Source organism: Perna viridis, chromosome 5 (assembly GCF_037379345.1).
Source record: "Perna viridis isolate PV_CMFRI_1.1 ecotype Kerala chromosome 5, ASM3737934v1, whole genome shotgun sequence".
Taxonomy (NCBI): domain Eukaryota; kingdom Metazoa; phylum Mollusca; class Bivalvia; order Mytilida; family Mytilidae; genus Perna; species Perna viridis.
Window position 1 is genome coordinate 46,950,720 of NC_142449.1, and position 25,514 is coordinate 46,976,233.

General features: G+C 33.8%; 1 protein-coding gene across 1 annotated transcript in view; it reads left to right on the forward strand.

Annotated features, from left to right (window-relative positions):
* Nucleotides 1-25,514, forward strand: part of LOC148617970 (uncharacterized) — a 163,625-nt gene that overhangs the window by 119,751 nt on the left and 18,360 nt on the right. Inside the window, exons 35-36 of the mRNA XM_088585159.1 lie at nt 19,765-19,809; nt 21,684-21,716. Of these exons, the coding sequence (XP_088441285.1) occupies nt 19,765-19,809; nt 21,684-21,716 (78 nt within the window). The remainder of the gene's footprint in view (nt 1-19,764; nt 19,810-21,683; nt 21,717-25,514) is intronic.

The following is a 25,514-nucleotide window of genomic DNA, read 5'->3' on the forward strand; positions in this document are numbered from 1 at the left end:
ACACTGTATACTTCTATTCCCCATACTCAGTTAAAATCCCAACTTAAAAAACAATATACATCGTTGCTTTTTCCAAAAAAGATGGTACACCTAGATACAAATATATAGTATTTGGTAGAGATTCCTTAAACCTTTTAAGAAACAATTCCAAATCATCTTCCAAATATATAGAGGAAGATGTTTACAAAACGCTGGAATTTTTAATCGACAACATATTTGTCCAGTGTGGTGGACGTGTTTTTCAACAAACGGTCGGCATTCCAATGGGAACAAATGGTGCTCCTTTACTTGCTGACCTATTCCTTCACTCTTATGAGGCTGACTTTATAGCTGATCTGATCAGAAAGAAAGAGTATCGTTTGATCCTTCAGTCTCAGTTTCCGCTATATAGATGACGTATTATCTTTGGACAATCCTAGTTTCGGGGATTTGATACATAGCATCTACCCAAAAGAACTTGAGATGAAGGATACTACAGACACTGTGAAGTCGGCCTCATATCTTGACCTACACTTGGAGATCGATGGTAAAGGAGAACTATTAACCAAACTTTACGACAAACGTGATGACTTTTCATTCAGAATTGTCAACTTTCCTTTCGTCTGTGGCAGCATCCTTTTGGCTCTTGCGTATGGAGTGTTCGTATCACAACTCGTACGTTGTGCCAGAGCTTGCCGAAACTTACCTTACCTTACCTATCCTCTTTATCCCCAGTGGGACATAAGGCCATAACAAGATCCCGCCATTTGTCTATATCCTGGGCCAAGTGTTCAGCTTCGCCAAGGCTGTAACCAAGTTCTTCTAGCTCTGCCAGCACTGTTCTCCTCCAGGTGGTGCGAGGTCTGCCCGGTTTCCTCTTCCCAGGTGGTGTCCATCGTAGGGCAATTTTTGGCAGGCGGTCATTTGGCATTCTGAACACGTGGCCGAGCCATCTGAAGCGTCTCTTTTTTTAGGTCTGTTGCAATTGAATGGCATTTACACATTCTTAACAGGTCTTCGTTTGTTATCTTCTCTGGCCAAAATATACCCTGGATTCTTCTTGAGTATTTGTTTTGGAAAACTTCCAATTTCTGCAAGTCCATCTGAATGATGCACCAACATTCTGACCCATACAACAGCACTGGCTTGACATTACTGTTGTATATGCGTATTTTTGTTCTCTTGCTGTATACCTTTGAATTCCATACAGGTTTTTATCTGGCGAAGGCAGTTCGAGCTTTCGATAATCTTGCCTGGATGTCTTTCTTTGTGCCGTTGTCAGAGCTTATTATGCTGCCTGAATATGTGAAGTCTTCAACTGTTTCTACTGGCTTTTTGTTAATAGTGATTGGGTTGGTAAGTGTCTTGTTGATGGCCATCACTTTGATCTTGGTGGTGTTTATATTTAGGCCAGCCTCTTCTGCATAGTTATTCAAAGAATTTGTTTTCTTTTGCAAGTGTTGTCTTGATGTTGATATTTCTGCAAGGTCATCTGCAAAATCCAGATCGTCGAGTTTGCTAAACATTGTCCATTGTATCCCATGACTTGTTCTTGTAGTTTTCCGTTGGATCCAGTCTATGGTCATTAGGAACAGTATAGGTGACAATATACAGCCTTGTCTAACACCGGATCTTACATTGAATGGTTGTGGGATGGCATTTCCCAGGATGACACTACATTCAAAGTTGGTGTAGACAAGTTTGATTGAGTTGGTAATCTTTGATGGAATTATATATGTTCCTAGAATTTTCCACAAGGTCTCTCTGTGGACGCTATCAGATGCCTTCCGAAAATCGATAAAGTTGATGAAAAGAGGCATATTCCATTCTATACATTGCTCTATGATGTTACGGGGCGTAAATATTTGGTCTATGCATCCACGTCCTTTCCTAAAGCCAGCTTCTTCTTCTCTTAGCGTCTTGTCTACTTGATCATCTATTCTGGCAAGAACGATCTTACAAAATACTTTACTTGGAACTGACAGTAATGTTACTCTTCTCCAGTTGTCACAGTTCAATAAATCTCTTTTTTTTCGCGATTTTGACAATAAGACCTTTCGACCAGTCAGGTGGTATGTGTTCATTTTTCCAGATGTTTGTAAATAGGTTGTGAAGTATTCTGTTTGAAGTGTTTATATCAGCTTTTAGTAATTCTGCACCGATGAGTCAATTCTAGCGGCTTTGTTGTTCTTCAGCAATTTAATGGCTTTTTGCACTTCGTCCAATGTTGGTGGATCAGTATCTATGTTGGTATCTTCAGTAACTGGTGTTGGATCTGTTATAGATGTTGGATCGGTGCAATTCAAAACTTCTTTGAAGTGCTCTACCCAGCGTTTAGCTTGTTCTTTCTTCTGTATTGCCTTGTTTGTCTTTGACCTGGGCAGTTTGTACTTTCACTGTACCACATAGTTGGTTTGTGATTTTGTATACTGTTCTCATTTCACCCCTGGTGGCATCTTCTTCTGCCTCTCTGGCCATAGAATCTACAAATTCACGCCTGTCTTTCCTAGCACTCCTTTTGACTTATTTATCCTTGATCTTGTATGAAGTCTTGAGTTGTTCTTGTATCCTTCATGATTTGGAATTAAGGATTTTCTGTTTGAGGTCCTTACAGTCTTCAATTTTCTTCCATGTTTCCTCAGATAGCCATTCCTTATTTTTCTTAGTTTGGTATCCTAAAGTATCTTTAGCTGTTTCAAGATACATATCTTTTATTATCTCATACTGGTTTTGTATATTATCATTCTTAAAATTTTCAAGAACACGGAATCGGTTACGTAGAGCAAGATTGAATGATCTTTTGACTGTTGGGATGTTCAGTCTTGATATATCTAACCTTTTCCTGATGTTTTCTTGTTTCGGGGTTTTCCTAAGTTGTATTACTGCTCGTATCAGATAATGGTCAACTGTTAACATCTGCACCCCTGAAGGGATCTTCTACATTTTGAATTTATTAACACATGGTCGATTTGGTTCACAGTATTCCCATCTAGTGACTTTCAAAGGAAAGACAGTGCCTCCAATTATACATCTGTTAGTAAGACAAAAATCAACCAGTTGTTCTCCATTTTCATTTCTTACACCACAACCATGTTTTCCAATAACTTGTTCTATATTGATGTTATCTTATCCTACTTTAGCATTGAGATCTCCAGTAACAAGTATCATATCATGTTGAGGAATTTGATTGAATACAGCTTGTAACTGGTCATAGAAGTCGTTGTTGTCTTCCTCATCCGCTTCGTTTGTAGGAGCGTAACACTGTATAATGGTCAGTTTGCAGAATTTGGAATTGAATCGTGCTGTTATTAAGAGGTCGTTTATTGGTTGCCACTGTAATAATGTTTTATCTACCTCTTTGCTGATAATGATAGCAACTCCACTGACATGATTGGTATTTTGTCCTGAGTATAGGATTTTATTTCCACTGTTCAGTCTCCTTTTTCCTGATCCTGTCCATCTACATTCACTTATACCGAGGATATCTATAATAAATCTCTTTCGTAACTTTGGCAGACGTGGAAGTTTCATACATGGTACGTACATTCTCTTGTCGAAACTGGGCAGACTTGTTGTATCGCGCTAGACAAATGGGCTTCTGGAACAGGGTTGTGTTGCTACGGGATTGAAGACATCACTACAGAAATTTTATGGTCGTCGTGACTCTTGGATCGTTATGGTGTATCCATCTGTACCATGAAAACTGATTTTTTCAACGGGTCATAGTTTTCCTTTCCTCGTTCGTCTACCCCGGACTTGACTTTTTATGAGCAACTCGGCGGGTGTTTCTAGAAAAGCAGAGGACGCTTACCCTACCGGTGCACCTGGTCCATGCTCCCAGTTTTGTGGTCGAGTCCGAGTTGCTTATTTGCTTTTGTTACTTTGTGTGTATGATTTTGGTTACTTTGTATTCTTTGTTGTGTGTGTCAGTTTTCCATGTCTGGTCTTTGTCCCTGGATTACGTTCTTTTGTTTACCGCTAAAACCTTAGTTCCCTTGATTACTCCTTAACGCAGAAGAACATTACAGGAAGTATTGCATATTCTCGTTGGTCGAGTCATCAGCGATGAAACAACATAGAAGTCAATTACAAAAAAGTCAATTATTATTTGTGTACAAATAGCATCATTTTTCATAGGAAAAGCCTAAAATCATATTATAAATAGTTTATTGTTAATCTGATTATTACGATTCTGTTTTCAATGTGTGCCTTTTTATTTTTGTTCAAAAAATCATTTTCTTAAAGAATAGACTGATTTCAACAATTTCCATAGATGTATTGAATAGGGCCACATCCCAAATCTTCAAATGTATTAATTGTTGGTCCAAATTTTATTTTTTTAAAGTTCTCTCGGGAAAATTCTTGCTTGTGCTTCTCAATCAGATTTCGGACATCACTTACAGTTTTCGACTTGTACAAAATTCAACATGGCACGGTCGAATCATGCTTATATTTTGAATAAGGCCATACTTGCATATTTCGTTAAAAACAATTAAAAAAAAACAAAACAAAAAAGGAGAATGTTAGTTATTCAAGCTAGGAAAATATATGGGTTACAGTTTGAACAATTTGTTTAAAATTATCCCTTGGATTTTGTTACCACAAGATGAGGAGGTAAGCGTTCTAAGCATCTTTGAAACTCTTCCTTTCTTCCTTTAATTTTAACATATTATTTATTCTAGGATACTTCCATGATATCGAAGTTTCCGTTCTTCCCGATTACAACGATGATTCAGTATCAAATTTATGCAATTCTATAAGTGGACACCCCACACTGAAGTATCAGCATGCAACTGTTGAATTCGTCTGTAAAGATGGACCAATAGGAGGGAAGGGAGTAAAGATACAAATGAGAACAGAATATGATCACATCAGTTTTTCTGAAGTATTTGTTTATATTAAAGTATGAAACAGATCAATATTTTTTTTTTTTTTGTTTCGGTACTTTTTATTAGATTGAAATCATTAGAATTCTGACGTACTAAAGAATGTCACGCCTCCTATACGAAATATGAAGCAAAGCAATAGACCCCTTTCACGTGCTTGTCAAATGACCAATCCCTGTATTTTCCATTTTCCATTTCTACAGTTGTATTGACACTTAAACACCTTAAAGTAATATAAAATACTTTTAGTTTCCCGGTTATGTTTTAGTTGTGTTTTCATTTTATTTCGGAAACATATTGGTATAACATGACATCCTACTGATTCCATGCATAAGAAAATATTGAAATTTGATATCGTTGTAAAGGTTTTTTAATGAATAATTACCTGGTAAAATGCATTTTCTATGGAGGCGCACACTCACTTCCAAAACTTGTTAATAATTAAACTCATGTACTGACGGTTAATCGGTTTATGGATATACTACAGTATGCAGTATATTTGATATCTGGGTAAAAAAGGAGACTATAATGAAAGTTGATGCGCGGAGACATCAATTGAAAATACCTCAAAATTTCAATCAAACACGTGAGAACAATTTATAGAAAACGTGTAATAATGACGTATTCAGGTATCTCAATGACTTGTTAGATAGGTCGTTCTGGGTCATCCTCTATACCTGTACAAATATCCATTGTCCTTATATGGTAGAACTTTCGACCTGTGTAATATTGTGGTTGTCATTGATCAGATATGTAGTAAACATAAATTTGAATTGTAATCAGCTGTAATCGATTGCATTTTTGCATGTAATTAGTTGTAATCACTAATTCTTAGAAATATGATTACTTGTAATTTAATTTTGCTAATTATAGGACCAAAATGAACAGTTATCATAATTACTCTTGATTACTTTATTTGATTACATTCTGACTACTTTTTTGGTGAAAAAGATTCTTTTGGCATCTAATCTAGTATTTCTGTTTATTCTATCAACAAAAGGAATGCCATATGAAACTTTCCCTTTTTTAAATATAATTTATAAAAATTCCACCCTAAAGTTAATTCTGAATTTGCTAAAAACCTTTTAATGCCACCTTTATGTGAGAATGTATGCTGGCTGTATATAAAATTAGATTTAAAATCTCATTTCTGAATCATGTATTTTTTTACACCTCATACATACAAAGTCAATAAAGTATTGAAAATAGGTGTGAAATTAAATTCATTTCAGTTACATGAACTAAACAAACAAATGCTGGTTACGTTTATATATCCATTATCGGTACATTGTCGAAAATTATTGAAGATATGTGATGAGGCGACGGAACAGATAGGAAATGCGAGGCTCCGCTGAGCTATTTCCCCCGTTCCAAGTCGAATACACATATTTTCAATAATTTTACGTCAATGTTCCTATATTGTTTTTATCCAGTTATATTAATAGTTTTGTACGTGTGTACATTTTTACAATAAATTTTAAAATGCATATCCCCTGAGGAGCCCCGATCGTTAAACCGGAAGAAAAAGATTAATACACATGGCGCATGACTCAGTAAACATTGAAATTCAATCCGCACCATATAATCCGTCAAGGCTGTTTGAAGAAAATAAGCAATGTAACAAAATTTATTTAATTCCAAGAGACAAATAAGTAAAATGAATAATAAATACAAATATTTTGAATGTTGTAAAGTCGTTTTACGAACATTAACGTTTTGAATTTCGCGAGGAAGGTGGAAGCTGACTTGTTTCTGTTTGGTATATGGCAGTAGATTTCAGGGGTGAAATTTGTGCACTAGTTTCTGTGGGATTTGAAATATTTGTTTGAGATTTTTAAAGAAGAGGAGGCAGTTGTATGGGCAGATGTATAATGTAGTGTTCCTCTGATTCATTATCTTAGGGTTTAGGTAGTAATAAATCCAAGACCATAACAGTTTCCTGGTCATTTGTTTCTTCAAGAGTTTTATCATATTGTAATGCATCAATTTCTTTAAGTAGGGACCAGTTCATGTTAAATTGTGACAGACACTCTGGCTCCGAGGCCGACATGACTGAAATGACAGGGGAAGTCGTCTGTAAACTAATAATGAATCAAATCTGAACGAGATTTGGGATTTGCCATATATATGACGGTGAAAAAAATACAAACAAAATCATTATTTTGTTTACATAAAATCTTTTATTTCATTCAGCTAAAAAAGTGAAAACGAAACAAAACAGGAAAAAAAAAGAGTAACCGGATACGCAATCGCAATTTGTTTATATCGTATCTATGGTGGCGGCCATGATTAATTTATGCATATCAGAAAAAAGTAGATCCGCCGATCGCTTGAGAGGGAGGAGCCAGAAAGTCGATAACCTGCTGATGTACGGATACAGCAAAAAATAATAACCGTATACATTTATTCGTTTAACAAATAACCTCATTGCAGGATAAATTTTAGTTCTTGTAGCTTGATGATTATTAATTTTATTAAAAAAATGTAATTAAATGTTTTCACGTCAGGAATCATTAGAAGTTCAAGCTGACCTAAAACAACAGCTGTTATTTGCAAGGAATGTTGCTTTAACCATTGATTTATGGTCTAATAGACAGATGCGTGGATTTCTTGGTATCACTGACCAACCTGGCCTAAATCTATTAACCTCTAGAAGGACATACAGCCTCCACAACAGTCTTCCATCTGGCTCGGTCTTTTGCTGCTCTCATTGCCTCTGCCCGTGTAAGTTGGCATGCTCTCAATTTGGCCTCTATGGTTCGTCTCCATGTGGTTGTTTGTCTACCCCTTCTTCTTTTGCCTTGCTGATTCCAGTTTAGAGAGATTTTGAGATGTTGTTTTCTGTGCGTATAACTATGTTTACATCTCTGGATGGAGGTCAGTGAAAAAGTATGTTTTATATGTAATGATCAGATGAGAAACATGTGTTATTATCTTGTCCTTTATATGTAGAATTGCATGAACAATTATCATATGAAGTCTAAGGTGTAAATAGAGAGTTTGCTATTTTATCTGATGATGATAAATTTGTTTTACGTTCAAAGTGTTGAATGCTTTAATATTTTTAAAAGATGTAGTTTTCTGTATTCATGATAACATTTTATCTTTTACGCTTAGTTACTTTTTACAAGTGCGTTTATATCTGTCTTTGTCTACTAATTTATGTTTTATAGTCTCTCATAATTCTTCATAGAATGCCACATGTACTTTTAATATATGATAATCTTTAATTATTGTATATACATTGCTTTATCATAATATTGACATGTCTTATGTTGTACATGTGGTGAGACTTTAATAAAATATTGAATCTGAAGCTGAATCTGGTATCAGTAATTAGTGTTTGGTTGGTAGGATCCCATAGCTCTGTGTTAGTAATTTTATTAGGCCACATGATTTGTGTAATCTACCTGAGCAGTCTAATTAAAGTTAGACGTTGCGTTTACCAATAAAAATCGGATGGGCTAATTTTGATTAGACTGTCAACCTGAGGCACTTGTTTACGAAGACCTAAAGGTTATGTTCGGTTTTCTTCATCTGTTTCCAAGTCTTCGATGCATACAAAAGAACTGACTTGACATTTGTCTCGTATATTCTGAGTTTTGTTTTTAGGTGATGTTTCTACTCCTCCAGATTGGTCTTAGGGTTACAAAAGCTTGTCTGGCTTTTCCAAGGATCACCTTGATGTCCTCATTGGCGCCCCATCCTTTGAAACGACATTGCCAACGTAGGTGAAGTTGCTAACGTCTTCAATGGAATTACCCTTGAGCATGATGGCTACTGTGTTCTGTGTGTTTTCTCTGAGTGACTTGGTTTTATTGGGGTTGATCTCTAGACCAGTTGGTTTGGCTGTTTCGCACAAGGCCGATATCCGCAGTTGTAGATTGAATTGGTTGGGTAGAAGGCTCGCATCATCTGTAAAGTCAAGGTCTTCTAGCTTTGTTGTGAGTGACTGTTGGATTCATCTAGGTGATGACATCGATGTTCTCACCAGTCAGAGCCAGACAAGACTTTAAAGAGTAATCAAGGTTATAACAGTAATCAAAATAATGTAATCCAAGGAGTCAAAAAAGTGAATCTCGAGAAGTCTTTCTCTTTAGTTTGCTGACTGAAACCAAAAAGAGACATGTATCAGTACCCAGCAGTGTAGGAGCCCAGATACATTCCTACTTATCAAAAGAAAGTGCCTCAAAGAATCAATCCCATATATTACTGAAAGGAGAATGATTTAAAGAAATGAAAACACTTTTTTGGTAATATTGTCATCGTAAGCTCCAGTTGCGAGATTCTTTAGCATATTCTATCCAGAAAGGTGTTTTTTTTTTAAATGGATGACACTTTTGAAAAGCAAGAAATGATAAAATGCAACTCAAACATTTAATTCATTGAAAACATTGTACATGTACATATGTTTTAAAAGCATGCTGATTTTATTATCTACCTCAAAAGTGCTCATATTTTTATAAAATGTTTCATTAAACATAAACAAATTAGGTTTGAATTTGTGGTATTAGTAACTATTTTAGAGAAAAAGTATAAAGTAATCCAAAGTAATCATGATTACATGATGAAAGTAATTGTAATTTAATTTATTTCATTCCAATGCAATCAACCGGATCAGTGATGTCTTGAATGTGCATGCCCTTTGCATACTTCTGTGGAGACTCCTTCTCCCTAAAAATCAAAGCATGCAAGCTAGATAACTTTGGACTTATTCTTCGTAAAAATAAAATATGCAAGATAATACCTTTTGAAATGTCACGCAACAAGTTTTGCTCAAGGTAAGTACATTTTATAAGTACTGTTCATTGAGATGAAAATTTTTATAATTTATTATTACTATGACAACAGCTTATTCTGTATTTGGATTAATTAACGTTCTTCTTGGACTGGTTGTTGATAACGGAGCAAGAAATGTATATTTTCTACAACTATAATCTTTCTAAGAAATAAAAATGTAACAGGATTTGAACTTTTTTTTTACTGAGACAAAGTTCAATAATAAAATTGAACGGAATGAAGGACGGATCCCTCTATCAATATAAACCCCACTGAGTTGGAATGATTGAGGATATTTCCTTGGTATACATAAAAGGAAATGGAGAGTACTTGTTATTCAAAGTTGAAATCCTATTTTGCAGGAACTAAGGTCATAGGACAATTGCTATATGCTTCTTCTTGATAGTGTACTTGCATGGATGTATTAAACTTTGCTAAGTCGCGTTAAGAATTTACCCTTTCACTAAATATAAGTTGGTCTAATTCTTGACTCTCATTTTTTCAGTTTAACAGAAACTAACAGTATGGTATTTATCAGTTACTTGAAATAAGGATATTACTGTAGTGAAGTTTTTAGTGAAAGCTTCCTTCCCTTGATTACTCTTTTAAGTCTCATAACTCTGAATGGAAGCTGCATAGTTGTCAAAGAATGCATTAAGTTACATGTACAATAACTTTTTTTACCTTCTCTTGTAAACATTCAAAGCAATAGAGATGGCGCCATTTTTCTGACATTTTGTATTTTTAGGACTAAAAAGTAAGCAAAGAAACTTCTTACAACAATGATTTATTTCAAGCAACAATTCCCTGTGCATTCATTTCGTCATTATTGGCTTTTTAGAGACTGCAAAAATAAACAATCAAATACTTGTTAGTTGATATATTGGTCTATAAAAATTGAATGTGTAAACTTCGGGACAATCAGTGGGTCCACGATCAATTCCTGAAATTTGTAATTTTGTATTGAGATTTTAAGACAGTTTTGTGTTATAAATTTCCCATACAATCAGTGCCAATTGGACTAGTAATATTATGCATCGAATAAACTAAACATATTTTGAAATTAATACATGATATATAGTTAAGAATAGAATTTCGGATTATATTGTTAAATTTAGTTCAAAATGTACTTGAATTGAGTTGATTGAAAATATGAAACTGTCCTGGTATAATAAGAAACATACTTATGTACAAATCAATGTCGGAATTAACTTCTATTCAAATTATCTGGAAACATGATAACTACACTGTAATTCCCAGCAAAAATAAACACATCTTCATTTTGTTGCAATAACGCAAGATGAGAATTTCACCAGGATCAATGTCACCCTTTTTACACTTATTAGATTCAAATCAGTCTGAACTCAGTTTGGAAAAAAGAATTTCACCAGAATCAGTATTGTCCTTTTTCGGCTCTCACTTGGTTCAGGTCAGTCAGGACTTTACTTTGGAGAAAGAGCACATTGTGGTACAATTTCGTTCTGCTGTACTCAAGTCTTCATCCAAAAAATCAGGAAAATGCTCGGTTTTAACCCTAGTTCATAATCACACCAAGTCACAACTCCTAAAATGGCACCTTGTATTACAATCTCAAATAGATTAATTTACATGTACTGTACCTGGTACATAACTTGTCAGAAATCAGCGAAATGCTTGTTTCCGGCCCTTTTAGGACCATCTTTCCTTAAAGATTTAAATCTTAACCATCATTATCAGTCTAACCTTAGTGGTATAGAAGATTGTAAAACAATGTCAGAGACATTCATTTGCTTTTACTTTAGTTACATGTACATGTATATAATTATATGATATGCTTGCTTTTGGTTCCTAACGGTTGAGGCCATATCTCTCAAAATCAGTACGAACCTTCCTTTTGGATTTGAAAACTTGAGCAACTAACGAAAACTTGTATTGCATATAACTGTCACATGTAACTAAGTATCTGTTGGCATGCATTTACAACTGGAACGACAGTGTCAAATTCTTATATGTGACAGCAAATTTGTCGTAGTCGAATAAAATTATAATTAATCAAGTGATTGTGTGTAGTGTGAACAAAGACAGGGTTCTTAAACTTTTATCTGGAAAACCATGCACAATACTTGAAGTACGTGCTGTAACGATAGTTAGAAAACCCTTTCAGTTGATAATGGGATTCATATGATAGGGCAATATAGATATAGATGCTACAAAAATGTCCAGTGTATTAGGATAGGCCTCTGCAAATTAAAAAAAAAGTTCTGCAAAAACAAATAAAATAGTGACCATATTTCTAACATTACAAGTTGAGCAATTATTGCTTTTCAGAACTTCTTTTTGAAGATACATAAAAGGAGAATAATACCCGTACTCTTCAAATGCAGGTATTAAGATTTGGGAATCTGGGTCACTAAATTGCTCCTAATAAATTAATCACATGTAGTAACATGTAACACCAATATGTGGATTTTTTTGGCATTTTATGAATGCTTGTTCATAAAAAATGTCTACTTGATAGTGCATGTGTATACATATGTATGAGATAGAGTTGAATCCTTGTTGCAGGAAAATATGGAGACACGCAACATATGCATCATATCGTATAAAAATAGTAAATGCTTACAGAGATCACCAAAAAGTCTTCAATTAGTGTAAACACACCTGCTAGTATTAGCTCTGAAAGGACCGACAGCAGAAGTAATTAAATCCAAGGCAACAGAACGATGACACTCCTTCATAATGACTTAACTAACCATATTAAACCTAAACTTTTATTTCTAGTAAAATAAGAAACACGTCTCTGTTTGATTCCGTATAAAGGATGAACTTGTTCAAACAAACAGGGAACATAACAACAACTATATACACACAATGAATGTGATATATTTGCATACTAGTTGTACTGGTTAAATGTCAGAATGTACAACATGTACATGTTAAACAGACTGACAATCAATTTCCTGCAAAAAAGAATCATATACATTGAATGTATAAATAACACACACTGTAATTTTATATGTGCAAACATGTACACAGTCTAGTGCTAATTCATAATGAGGTTGGATGGACTCGTGCCCTTAAACTCAGATAAAAATGAGTGTGCATGATATCTTGATAACATACAAATACTAACAAACTTTCAAAATAATCCTTTGCTTGAAGGGGGGGGGGGGTGATGAATCATATGTCTATTGACTACACCCACAAAAACACAAGACATAATAAACACAATCCTCGATTGTGCCCGAATAATGACAACTGGTAATCAGTAAAATTTATGCTGAATAAAAAAGAACTTACATGTACATCATCATAGGCATGCACATTATGTATATCATAATAAAATGAACTGAGAAATGTAGAATAATAAAACCATATTTTAAGTCCTAAACAGTATTAAAGAGTTAATATAAATATAACATATCCATTAATTTGGATCTTAATTGTATATATTATTGACAGCATATATATCTAGTAAGTAACTTAAAATAGAACATTTATCCCATTTTAAGGTAGCGATTTATAATGCTTGTCTCATTGTGACATTTTAACAACCAGACAGTGATGAAATAAATGCAGGAGATTTCTCATATTTTAACATATTTCTGATTTTTTCACAGATTTCATAGGAGAAAGACCCCTTCTGCCTTTTTTGCATTAAACTATTTCTATTCACTTTATGCATACTTGCAAAAGCTTTAATGTTAAAAATCTAAATTTTATCATCTAAAATAGGGAAGTATGACCGAAGGCGAATCATATTCTACAGGTCTAGGATGACACATATACATGTACATATGTACATAAACCCTAAAATAACAACAGGTTTGTTAAGATAAGATTTTGTCTGTGTTTATATCTTAGCGTATGATTACATGTACGGAAGCACCAATTTGATTTCATAGGGGTATAGGATCAATTTAAGAATAAAAAGGGAGGACAATTATATATGATTCTAAAAAATCCGGGATGAACGCATGGCTAAATCCAGGTCAGAAATTAAGTGGAAAAATACAGGACACAAACTTTGATCCTAGCCGCCTCCCTCTATTAAAATCAAATGGTTGATCCCTAACTTAAAGGTTTGAAAAACGGCCCGAAATTGGAGTTCATAACATAATGGTACACCATTAGATTCTGAAAGAGGTGTCGCTGGCAGTTTTCGGAGAATCTCCGAGATACATATTCTTGCCCTGAAAAGGTTGAAAACGAATATTCTGGCCTACATCTCACGTCCTAGAAAATAAATTTTCTGACATTAGTCCAGATACTTTATAGTGGAATGGAAATAATCTTGCCCCAACGTGGTTGAATCATTTTTTCAATTCTGACCTACAAAGTTTCATAAATAAATATTCTGAACCAAAAAAAAAACTGTCCTCCAAATAAAATAGTCGTCCCTTAATTGTTTGGTTTACACGCAGCCTCTCGTGATAACATTGCAGTAATCCGAAAAGCTCCAACAATACACAAATTTGAGAATATTTAATTGTCAAAGGCACAGATCAAATCAGTTGAAACTTAAATTGAAATTGCGTTCATTTATAAGTCCAAAGGGTATTCTGTTTGGTCGGTGGTTAAGTAAACGTTGTGCACAGTTTAAATGTCGTTCTGGTGTCCCTTCGTTCTTATATTTCGGTCATTGAGGAGCTCCAAGAACTCGTACACACTGGATCACGTGATGTGTGTACACCTATGTCATGAATGAACGTGGTCACATGACAATAAAGTACGATGACCACACCATTGCCCAATTAGTGTGAAAATGTATCGATGCATGACAGGGTTTCTATGCGAGTATCAGTATTAATTTATTATTCTGTAAGCATGGAAAGGGAAATTAATCCAAGTATACTTTCAATCGGAACTAATCACACGTTCTTGTAAATCTACAGAAATGTGTTGAATTCTTCAAATTTGTACAGACGAGCGTAGCGCGGGGTACTATTTTTCATTTTTTTAAATGTTGATAAAGGTGCATGTAGTGCATATATGTATAACACTAAAACTTTCCGACTTATTAGGCAAATTATTCGACATTATTAACAATAAAAAATAATGTCAAATAACCCAGATAAAGAAAAATGGAGCTGATGATCCGTAGAGGATACCGCGTGGATACCGACATTTCTTTTATATTTATATATATTTAATCTACTCTTTCAGATATGAAGGTCTCGCTTACAAAAGTAAAGGCATGACTTATGTTCAATATGTCGAATAAGCGATTAAAACACAATTAAAAACTCAACATGGAATATTTTTTTACCCGCTTCGTGTGGTCCTATGTAGTAAGAACTGCGTATAAATGTCAGAAACGCATAAAATTTACGCATGGACAGGTCCATCAGAGCGATTTGTAGTGTCAAGTCTTTATTTAATTGGCTGTTGTACGAACTTCGTAAATACATCGGTTGGTTTTATTAAAAAAAAGGAAACAGGAGATCAGTTCAGTGCTTTAAGTTATACAAAACAACATTTTCAAAAAATGTTTGATTTGAAACAAGCAAAGGTTTCAATGAGTAACGGATTTACGGGAAAAGCTTTCTTATGAAACTTTATTGTTATGTGTTATTTTATAATAATAATTTGTTTACTTACGCATTTTTCTCACTAGCAATGTGACAAGTGCCGCACCTGAATGTATAAACAATGTTCTCACTGTCTAAAACTTTAAACAAAAAAAAAAACAAAAAACAAAAAAACAAAAACAAAAAAAAAACAAAAAAAAAACGAAAAAAAAAAAATGCATACTGTGTAATTTCATGATTGCTTCAAAAGTGTTTTATGTGCTTCGGATTTTTTTCTCGTTTATGTTAATCATCCAGAATTCAGATAAAAAAAAGTAAAAAAGAAAAAAAGAAAAATGACCTAATTTGTGTTTAAGGAAATCAATCCCAATAGCAAGACTAATTTTTAAATAAAGTAGTACTGAACACTGTCTTCCCCTTTTTTTAATGTCATTAATATTGCAATTTTTAAAGAAGCGTGACACACTATCAAATATTTTTTTTTCATTTTTACAGTATTTTGATGTGATAGGACAGTGGTTAGACATTATTGTGATAGGACAGTGGTTAGACATTATTGTGATAAAGTGGTTAGACATTATTTTGATAAAGTGGTTAGACATTATTGTGATAAAGTGATTAGACATTATTGTGATAGGACAGTAGTTAGACATTATTGTGATAGGACAATGGTTAGACATTATTGTGATAAATTGGTTAGACATTATTGTGATAGGACAGTAGTTAGACATTATTTTGAAAGAGTGGTTAAACATTATTGCGATAGGACAATGGTTAGACATTATTGTGATAGGACAGTGGTTAGACATTATTGTGATAGAGTGGTTAGACATTATTGTGATAGGACAATGGTTAGACATTATTATGATAGAGTGGTTAGACATTATTGTGACAGGACAGAGGTTAGACATTATTGTGATAGGACAGTTGTAAGGCATTATTGCGTATGATATACTGACCCATTTTATTATTTATGTACAAGTATTATTGTCCTCCAGGTATCCATACATCTCTTTTGACTTGTTTATTACTTGTTTTTCACCGAGGTATTTTTGTATACATGTGCATTTTACTGACACATTCAATGTTTAGCCGTAGATATTTTTGCTGTTGTGTAGTTGTTTTTTATAATATGTTCTTTTAATCCCCCTTTTTAGTATTTTTGTTTTTATACAGATAAATGATTTTTAATAAAATAGAACAGTGGTTAGACATTATTGATTAAAAGTGTTATTTTTGAGAAAGGGAGGAATGTGTTAATGACTTTAAGAATAAGTATTGCTCATGTTAATTATCAATTGAATTACATGTACTTAACGGTATAAAACAATCAACAGGGAATCAAAAGACCATACTATTTTAAATCAATTATCTATACAACACTTGTCACTATAAACATGTTTTGTTCTTGGTTATAGTAATTATCAAGTTATCATATATCAACAATCAAATGTTAATGGGGACAATCTAATAAAAAATCTCACAGTTTTATAAACTCATTTGATAGAGTAATCAAGGGAACCAAGGTTATAGCGGTAATCAAAAGAATGTAATCCAGGGACGAAGACCAGACATGGAAAACAGACATACACAACAAAGAACATAAAGTAACTAAAATCATACATACAAAGTAACAAAAGTAAATGAGCAAATCGGACTCCACTAAAAACTGGGAGCATGGACCAGATGCATCGGTAGGGTAAGCGTCCTCTGCTTTTCTAGTTTCGGTAAGCTCAGGCATAACGTATGAGTTGTGATATGAACACTCCATACGCAGGTGCTGAAGGGGTGTTGCCCAGATGAAAGTTGACAATTTTGAATGAAAAGTCATCACGTTTGTCGTAAAGTTTGGTCAATAGTTTTCCTTTACCATCGATTTCAAAGTGTAGGTCAAGATATGAGGCTGACTTCACAGTGTCTGTAGTATACTTTATCTCAAGTTCTTTGATGTAGATGCCATGTATCAAATCCCCGAAATTAGGATTGTTTAAAGATAATATGTCATCTATATGGCGGAAACTGAGATGAAAGGGTCTAGCTAAACGATATTCTTTCTTTCGGATCAGATCAGCTATAAAGTCAGCCTCATAAGAGTGAAGGAAAAGGTCAGCAAGTAAAGGAGCACAATTTGTTCCCATTAAAATTCCGACCGTTTGTTGAAAAACACGTCCACCACTTTGGACAAATATGTTGTCAATTAAAAATTCCAGCATTTTGTAAACATCTTCCTCTGTATATTTTGAAGATGATTTGGAATTATTTCTCACAAAGTATGAGGAATCTGTACCAAGAACTATATATTTGTATCTAGGTGTACCATCATTTTTTTTAAAAACAACGATGTTTAATGTTTTAAGTCGGGATTTTAACTGAGTTTGAGGAATAGAAGTATACAGTGTTGAAAAATCATAGGTTTTAATGCTATTATATTCAGATAATAGTCTTGAACTGATTGTATCCAAAAGATCTTTCGAATTTTTCAGGATCCACATTGAATTAATACCACTACGGTAGTAACAAGAACTGTGGTAGGACTGTATACCCTCTTTTACAGTTGTGAGTACAGAAGTCAAAAGTTTTGAAAGAGGTTTGGTGGTACATTTTGCAGATCCAACTATGAAACATTGTATGTATGAATTATTGTGGAGTTTAGGAATCCAGTACATACAGTAAATCTTCGTCCTTGATAGAGATACCAAAAGAGGATAGCACAGATTAATGGTTTTCCACAATCTCCTCTTTGGAGAGTGTGGTAGCAGTATAGGTCTTATCACTGCTATTATTTACTACTGGATATAAAACGTTTTGCAGACAAAAACAATGTTGTTTTGGGCTTTGTCTGCTGGTACGACAACATATTAGTCATGTATAGTAGACAATGTCTTTGCTACATCGGGGTCTTTGAAAACCGATGTAGCCTTGGCACTCATTGACCTACTTAAAACTTTCATTCGTTTCAAAATTAAAGACCTCATTGCCTTTAACTACTCTGACAGAGAATCAATGTCTTCTTGTTCTCGTTTTATCCATTTTCTTGCATAGTCCTCGACGGCATCCATAAAAACTTTAAAGTTATAATTCCATATTATGGAGCATGGTTCACGGTACTTGGGATCTTTAGAATGGATATTACGCAGAGAATCGTTTTCGATGATGGTTAAATCTCCTGTGACGACGTGACCAGAAGGACCATATTTGAGTTTTTGCAAGAACAGTCAGGTGGTTTAGCCTTAAAGTCCTCAATCTCGAGGTTCTGCAATAGCCTTTTATATTTGAAAATTTTGGATGCAATGGGTGAAGTATAGGAATATGAAATAATTGGTATGGATTTGTCTTTAAAATAGGGGGCAATTTTGTTGATAACGTTTTTGCGATGGAGGATGTTAGCCAAATTAATTGCATGTATACCTTTGTTGACAAACGGTAGTGGAAGAAATGATCGTTTTTCTTCATCTTGACTTTTCACACAAACTGGTTTAAAGAGTCAGTGGAAACCAATCTCCAAACTAATGGCAACAATTCTGTACGATGATGAGGTGGGGTCAGAAACAGGAGTGTCAAGACTTGTTTTATAAAGGGGGTGTAGTAAAGTGAGAGGTCTAGAATAAAGTTTGGTTCTAATGTGATGAAATCCGAGAGGTTTTTGTATGAAAGAAAGGAGACCATCTATGGAGACATCATGTAACTTGGGTGACGTATAGTGGCGATGGCCATGACTCCTTTTCCGTCTTTGATTTTTGTCAAATAAATTCATCGCATTCATGCTATTGTTATATTTTGGCTTGAAAGGTTTCTACTTTTGATGTTGTCGTTGCATCCGTAAGGTATTGCAGTACCTAGTCTGCGTATTCAGTACTCCTCTCTTTCCCTACGATAGATTTTACTTAGAACGGGACTATTCGTAGGATGGTAATTTTTTTTCTAAAATACGAACTTTCATGAAGAGGATTGAATGATCTTCTTGATTAAAGTGTTGATAAACTGTCGGGAATTTGGTGGTGTTAATTCCCGAACGATGACCGCACATTCTTTTATTTAATCGTTCTTGCGTTTCTCCGACATATATTAAACAAAGTAAGTTGCATTCTAATCCATATATTAAGTTAGTTGATTTGCAACTTAAGTCATCGTGACTTCTTGTATGTTAGGTTTTGTTTGTAAGGGAACTGGAGTAGTAAGAGTCGGTTATAAGAATGTTGCATGTATTGCAGTTTTTAATACCACATTTTGATATGGTACAATGTGGTTCGTCATCAAATATATTCTCAAAAATTTATGAATAAATGTATGTTATTTTCTTCATTGACTGTCACACTGTTCATTACACAATACAGAAATTTGAAACAACGTCTTGTTTTTTTTTAATTAACTTTATTTTGATATTGCAAAACGTCATGACAAGACTTTTGTGAATTTGAAGTCGAAGAAATTTTGGCAAACAGCTTTACTGATTGGAGAATTAGAAAAAGAACTTCCTCTGTTCTATACCATTAAATACGACCGTTTGGCTAATGCTAGTAGAATGTAGAGTATGTATGGACGTACTTGTGTATATCATCTTATTCAATTTTTTTTTAATTTCTAACTGTTTCACCGTATTCTTATTTCAGATGTTGAAGAGATGCGTAAGAAAAGATCAGCTCAGTATGGTGACTGTATGTTAACTTAAAATTAAATGTAATGTATTTTACACCATCAAATCACAAAAAAGCCCCAAGCATGCCCCATTAAGTGTCAGTCTATGTAAGAATCGGGGAGTAGGTGAAACACGGTATGAAAAAAACACCATTATAAATGTGTGATAATTTGCATCATCAGAATCAAGGAAAAAAGACAATATTTTTTACGACTATTGATGACTTTTCATTGAGAATTTTCAATTTTCTTTTCATCTTGGCAACATCGATTCTGCACCTGCGTATGGAGTGTTCATGTCACAACTCATACTTTATGCTTGCCGAAACTACGAATACGTTTTGTATCGCGTTAGAATTCTAACAAATAGGCTTCTGGACACAGGGTTATATTGCTATAAGATTGAAGTCATCACTACCAAAGTTTTATGGTCGTCATCATGAACTCGTGGATCGTTACAGTGTATCCATCTGCGCCATGAAAACTGATTTGTTCAACCAGTCATAGTTTTCCTTTCCTCTTTCGTCTTCCCCGGACTTGATTTGTTATGAGCATCCCGGCGGGTGTTTCTAGAAAAGCAGTGGACGCTTACCCTACCGGTGCACCTGGTTTATGCTCCCAGTGCTAGTGGAGTCCGAGTTGCTCATTTGCTTTTGTTAATTTGTATGTATGATTTCAGTTACTTTATGTTTTTTTGTTGTGTATATCTGTTTTCCATGCCTGGTCTTTGTTCCTGGGTTACATTCTTTTGACTACCGCTATAACTTTGGTTCCCTTGATTACCCTTGAATGGAACAGCACCGCTCTTTCAAAAAATAAGTTAATTTTCCAATAAAATATAATGATGATAGAGCGAATATGTAAAAGACGTCAATTATACTACGTATACTAATTTTTCTTCTGCTTTGTAAAACACACTGTCAGATGACAAGCTAAAGTCAGTTCTACGTGTTCTTATTCACAACTGCTTTTATACAAAGCAGAAAACTGTGCTCATCTAGTACTGGGTAGATAAGAGGTATATTTTGTAAAGAAACACAGTAATTATAACAAAAAGTACACCGAGTCTGATGTTGTTAAGATGTTGGAATGTTTTGGTCGACAAAATTATTTGTTGAATTGGGGGCAATGTATTCAAGCAAACCATCAGAATACTTATTGGAACGACACTCTTGGTCGATCTGTTCCTACACTCCTATAGAGAAAGCTTTTTTCACAAGGGCTCCAATAGAAAAAAAATAAGCTAGTAGTCGTGTTCCTCAAATTCAGTTTTCGTAATATATATATGATGTTTTATCTCTGAATAATCCAAGTTTCTAGAATTAATTACATCTAATCAACGCAAATGAACTTGAAGTTAAAGAGACAACTGATTCACCTTCGTCTGCCACATTACTAGACCTTAACATGTACGTAGATACTACTGGATGTTTGAAATAGAAATTGTATAAGAAACGTGACGATTGTGACTCGCTTTTCTAAATTGCAATTTATTAACTTCTCCAGTTTGAGTTTTACGGTCGACATATCACAATCTGATCAACTGGTATGGAGTTCAAATTTCCCAGACCAGACAAGACATCATCAGTTCGATTTGACTTTTAACCGGATTGACGTCCCACCTTACTTGACACCGTATAGCCACAGCAAATAATCTGCTTTGATACAAGTCAAAATGGCTAGATCATAAGATTCGCTACGTCACTTCGCTTCCCTACTAAAATAGGATTCTGTTTGAAAGAATGTGCTTTAATGGTTATATTTCCGTAAAAACCTGGGTGGGCGGTATTATTTTAATTAAGTATCAAAATTGCTTAAAGTGTTATGTTAACTAGGTTCATGTGATAATGAAAGCTTTTCTTTTCAACCACTATTTTATTTATTTTCTTTTTAGCTTCAAGAAGACTGATTAGGAAAAAAAGAGACGGTAAGGATCTAATTATATATATATATTTTTTTTAATTATGCAATGTACATGCGACACCGAAATAAAATGTGTATAAACTGTTGGTTTATAATATTTTTATACTTAAAATATATAATTTTTGGTTCATGATAAAACCATTTAGACTGATTTTATTATGAATTATTTAATGGAACAGGACTACTCTTTCAAGAAGTTAAGTTAATTTTCAGTAATAATATAACGAGGGAAGCGTCAATATGTCAGAGATATCAGCCGCACTGGAATGATAAAGCATACAAACCTTTGTATGGATATTTGGTATTAAAAAACAAAGGTTATTTGCGTAGTCTGCCTAGTGCACGACTAAACCCCTTTCGAGACACCTTATAACTTCTCACGGCAGTCAAATGAACTTAAGAGTTACGATGATAAAGCTTACTCTATGAATGGCGTGTATCAGATTTAAAATCTCAAGAATTCGAAAGACCTCCAAAAGTATCATTCTTTCAGTAGCTTTACTTTTTGTAGCAGTAACCTAATTTTTTTCTACCTTGTACATCACACTGCCACATGACAAGCTTAAGTCAGTTCTACGTTTTTTTTTATTCTCAGATGCTTTTATACAAAGTAGGAAACTGTGCTTATCTACTGCTGGGTAGATAGGGTAGATAAGAGACTTATTTTGTATAGAAACACACTGATTCTAACAAAAGTACACAGAGTCTGATGTTCTGAAATGTTTTGGTAAACAAAATTTGTTGTCGAATTGGGGGATATGTATTCAGTAGACCATCAGAATACCTATTGGAACGAATTATGCGACACTCTTGGTCGATCTGTTCCTACATGCCAGCTTTTAAAAGGGCTCCTTCAGGAAAAAAACAGAAGCGAGTAGCCCAGTCTATCGAATTCAGTTTCCGTTATATATGATGTATTATCTCTGAATAATCCTAGTTCAAGGATTCCTTTCATCTAAACTACCCAGATAAACGTTTAACACGTTAAAAAAAACCTTAAATTGTACGTAGATACTACAGGACGTTTGAAATCGAAATAATGTATGAAAACGTGACGATTGTGACTGTCCAATAGTAAATTCGCCTTTCTAAATTGCATTATACCAACATCTCCACAATTACGATCAACCAATATGAAGTTCAAATATCCCAGATGAGACAAGATATCTTATTATCTTATCAATTAGATTTGACTTTTAGCCGGATTGACTACCCACGTAACTTGACATAAGATTCACTACGTCACTATGGTTCTCTAATACAATTATCATTCACACCGCTATCCTGAGAGTGTGTTGAAATTACCCAAGTTTCAAGCCCATATCTGGAGAGAAAAGATTTATTTTCTTATCTACCGGCAGTGGATGTGTTTGATAGTTATTATTTTTTTCTAATCATAGCACACTGCAATATGATAATATATGTGTTCTAGTTTCAGTTGCATTGCTTTTGCATTTTCGAAACGCTGTTCATTATGGGTTTTAGTCTTTACTTAATTGAAGGAAATATTCTTAAAAAAAACTTTTTTGACTTTAAGTTTTTGTTTGTTTGTTTGATGTTTGTTTGTCTGTGTTAAATGAATAAATGTTGAAAATTTCGATATGCTGTACACATTTTTCAAGGAGTAACCTCTCGTGTGAATCATCCCTCTGCTGACGCTTCAATGTTGTATCCTGGTATTTGATTTTGATGTAACACACTTTCTGATTAAATACAGAAATGTCAAACGTCTTACTGCTAAAATACCGCTATGCGACTGCGACGTCATCGACCTTTTTGCTGATCTGCTCGTTTCATTTTGAAACAAAAACTAAGGAACTACTTTCATGTATTCTTGACTATATAAATTCTACTGAATGAGTATTTTTCAAGCTAATCTTTTCTTAATAACCTTGTCAGTATATTTCATTTTTTTCCTGTATTTTAGTTATTTGATTACATTCTTTTAATTTCTGCTAGAATATTGGTTCCCTTAGTTACTCTTACTGATTAAAAAAGCAATTGTTTTCATTTGTAATTAAGTTTTTACTATACGATGAAACATGATTGTGTAAGAATTGCATCTGCATTTAGAAGCGTGAACAACATTTTAGATATATACATGAAATACATTATAAACTCAAGTAGCTTGATGAGTATATCAGGATTTAACGGAACTTCATCTACTGAGCCTATTTTAAGATATTAAAAGGAGATGGGAAATTAAATATTCTTATTGGCAAAAAATACAACGGAAAATCAAAGGTAGAAAGTTTTACTTTGGAATCTGAAGACTTGAATCCATAAAGCCCTAGAAAGTTAAGGACTTCATAAATGAGACAATATACTATGTAATTGTTTGAAGCACTTTGTGCTATAGTAGGATAGCAGAGATTTCACAGATCTTAATTTACTTTGGCCAATAACGAAGTGTTAATTCTGCTCTTTTTTTTTTGTTTTGTTTTTTGTTGAGATTTTTGAGAATGGCATATATTGCATTATTGGTATTGTTTTTTTTGCAAAATCAATACATGCTTTCCGTTTCTCAACTAACTGATGGTTTTGCTTGTAGTCAGGGCAAAAAAATATAGACAGGTTAAGTGATGTTCTTTGGAGTTAATATTATTCCATATTTATCACAATTTGTTTCAAGAACTGAGATGGTTATATAAAACATTGGCGTACTTCACAGTTTTGTTAAGTATTGTATCATAATATTTGCAAATATACGAAATATTCACAAAATGGACCAAATGGGAACTTGTAATTGAACTAATGGAGAAATGACACTTTCAATGCTGCTATTTAAATACTGCAAATGTAAAATATTAAAAAATAATTTCAGAATGTGTTTTTTTTTAATATTTACTTTCTAATTTTACATTTTGAGACCTTAAAGTTCAAGTCGGCCTCTCATTTCGGACTGCTAAAATTTAAAAGTTTTTGGCATCTGTACCAAAAACTGCTGCGGACGGCACTATTTGCTATTTTTTTTCTTTAATATAGCGATTGATTCTTGTATGAAATAGAAGTTGAGCTGATCTGATGTAAAAACTTTGGATTTTTTTCTTATCAGTAAAGGGAAAAAAGTCATACAAAAATAATACAACATTTTCCCCTAAATTTCATGATTGGCCTTTGACCCCATTTTGTTAGAGACGTGACCACAATCGATGAGTACGACATCAATATTTCGATAAAGCTTGGAATAAGCTTTCCATCGATATATAATTTAGCCGTATTATTTTCCGGTGTATTAAACTTTCAAAAATCGATAGCTTGCTATACTATTATATACTCATGTCATTTTTTGGCATGGAGAGAGTGTCCATGTCCCAAAAACAACTTCATATTTAATGCATACATTTATTTTTATAGTTTATCGTGTAAGAAAAATCGGGGGAACCAAGGTTATAGTGGTAATCAAAAGAATGTAATCCAGGGACAAAGACCAGACACACACAACAAAGAACATGAAGTAACTAAAATCACACATACAAAGTAATAAAAGCAAATGAGTAACTCAGACTCCACGGACTCCAACGAAATTTTTTTTTATTATTAAATTAATTTTGTTGTAAGAAACGGGTAGCGGCGATTAACTAAAAAATATCAGCCATTCTTGATTGTTTTTTTATTTTAGCATTTGAATTTTAATTCATTTGAAAAATTCTATCATTGTGTCTCTCCAAACAAAATATCAAGTTAACACTTTTTAATGATTATATCTAGTATGAAATGATAAATAAATCCTGTGAGTTTTTCCCTTGAATTTAATTCTAGAATCATGAAAAACAAACTGGTGAAGGAACTAGCGAAAAAC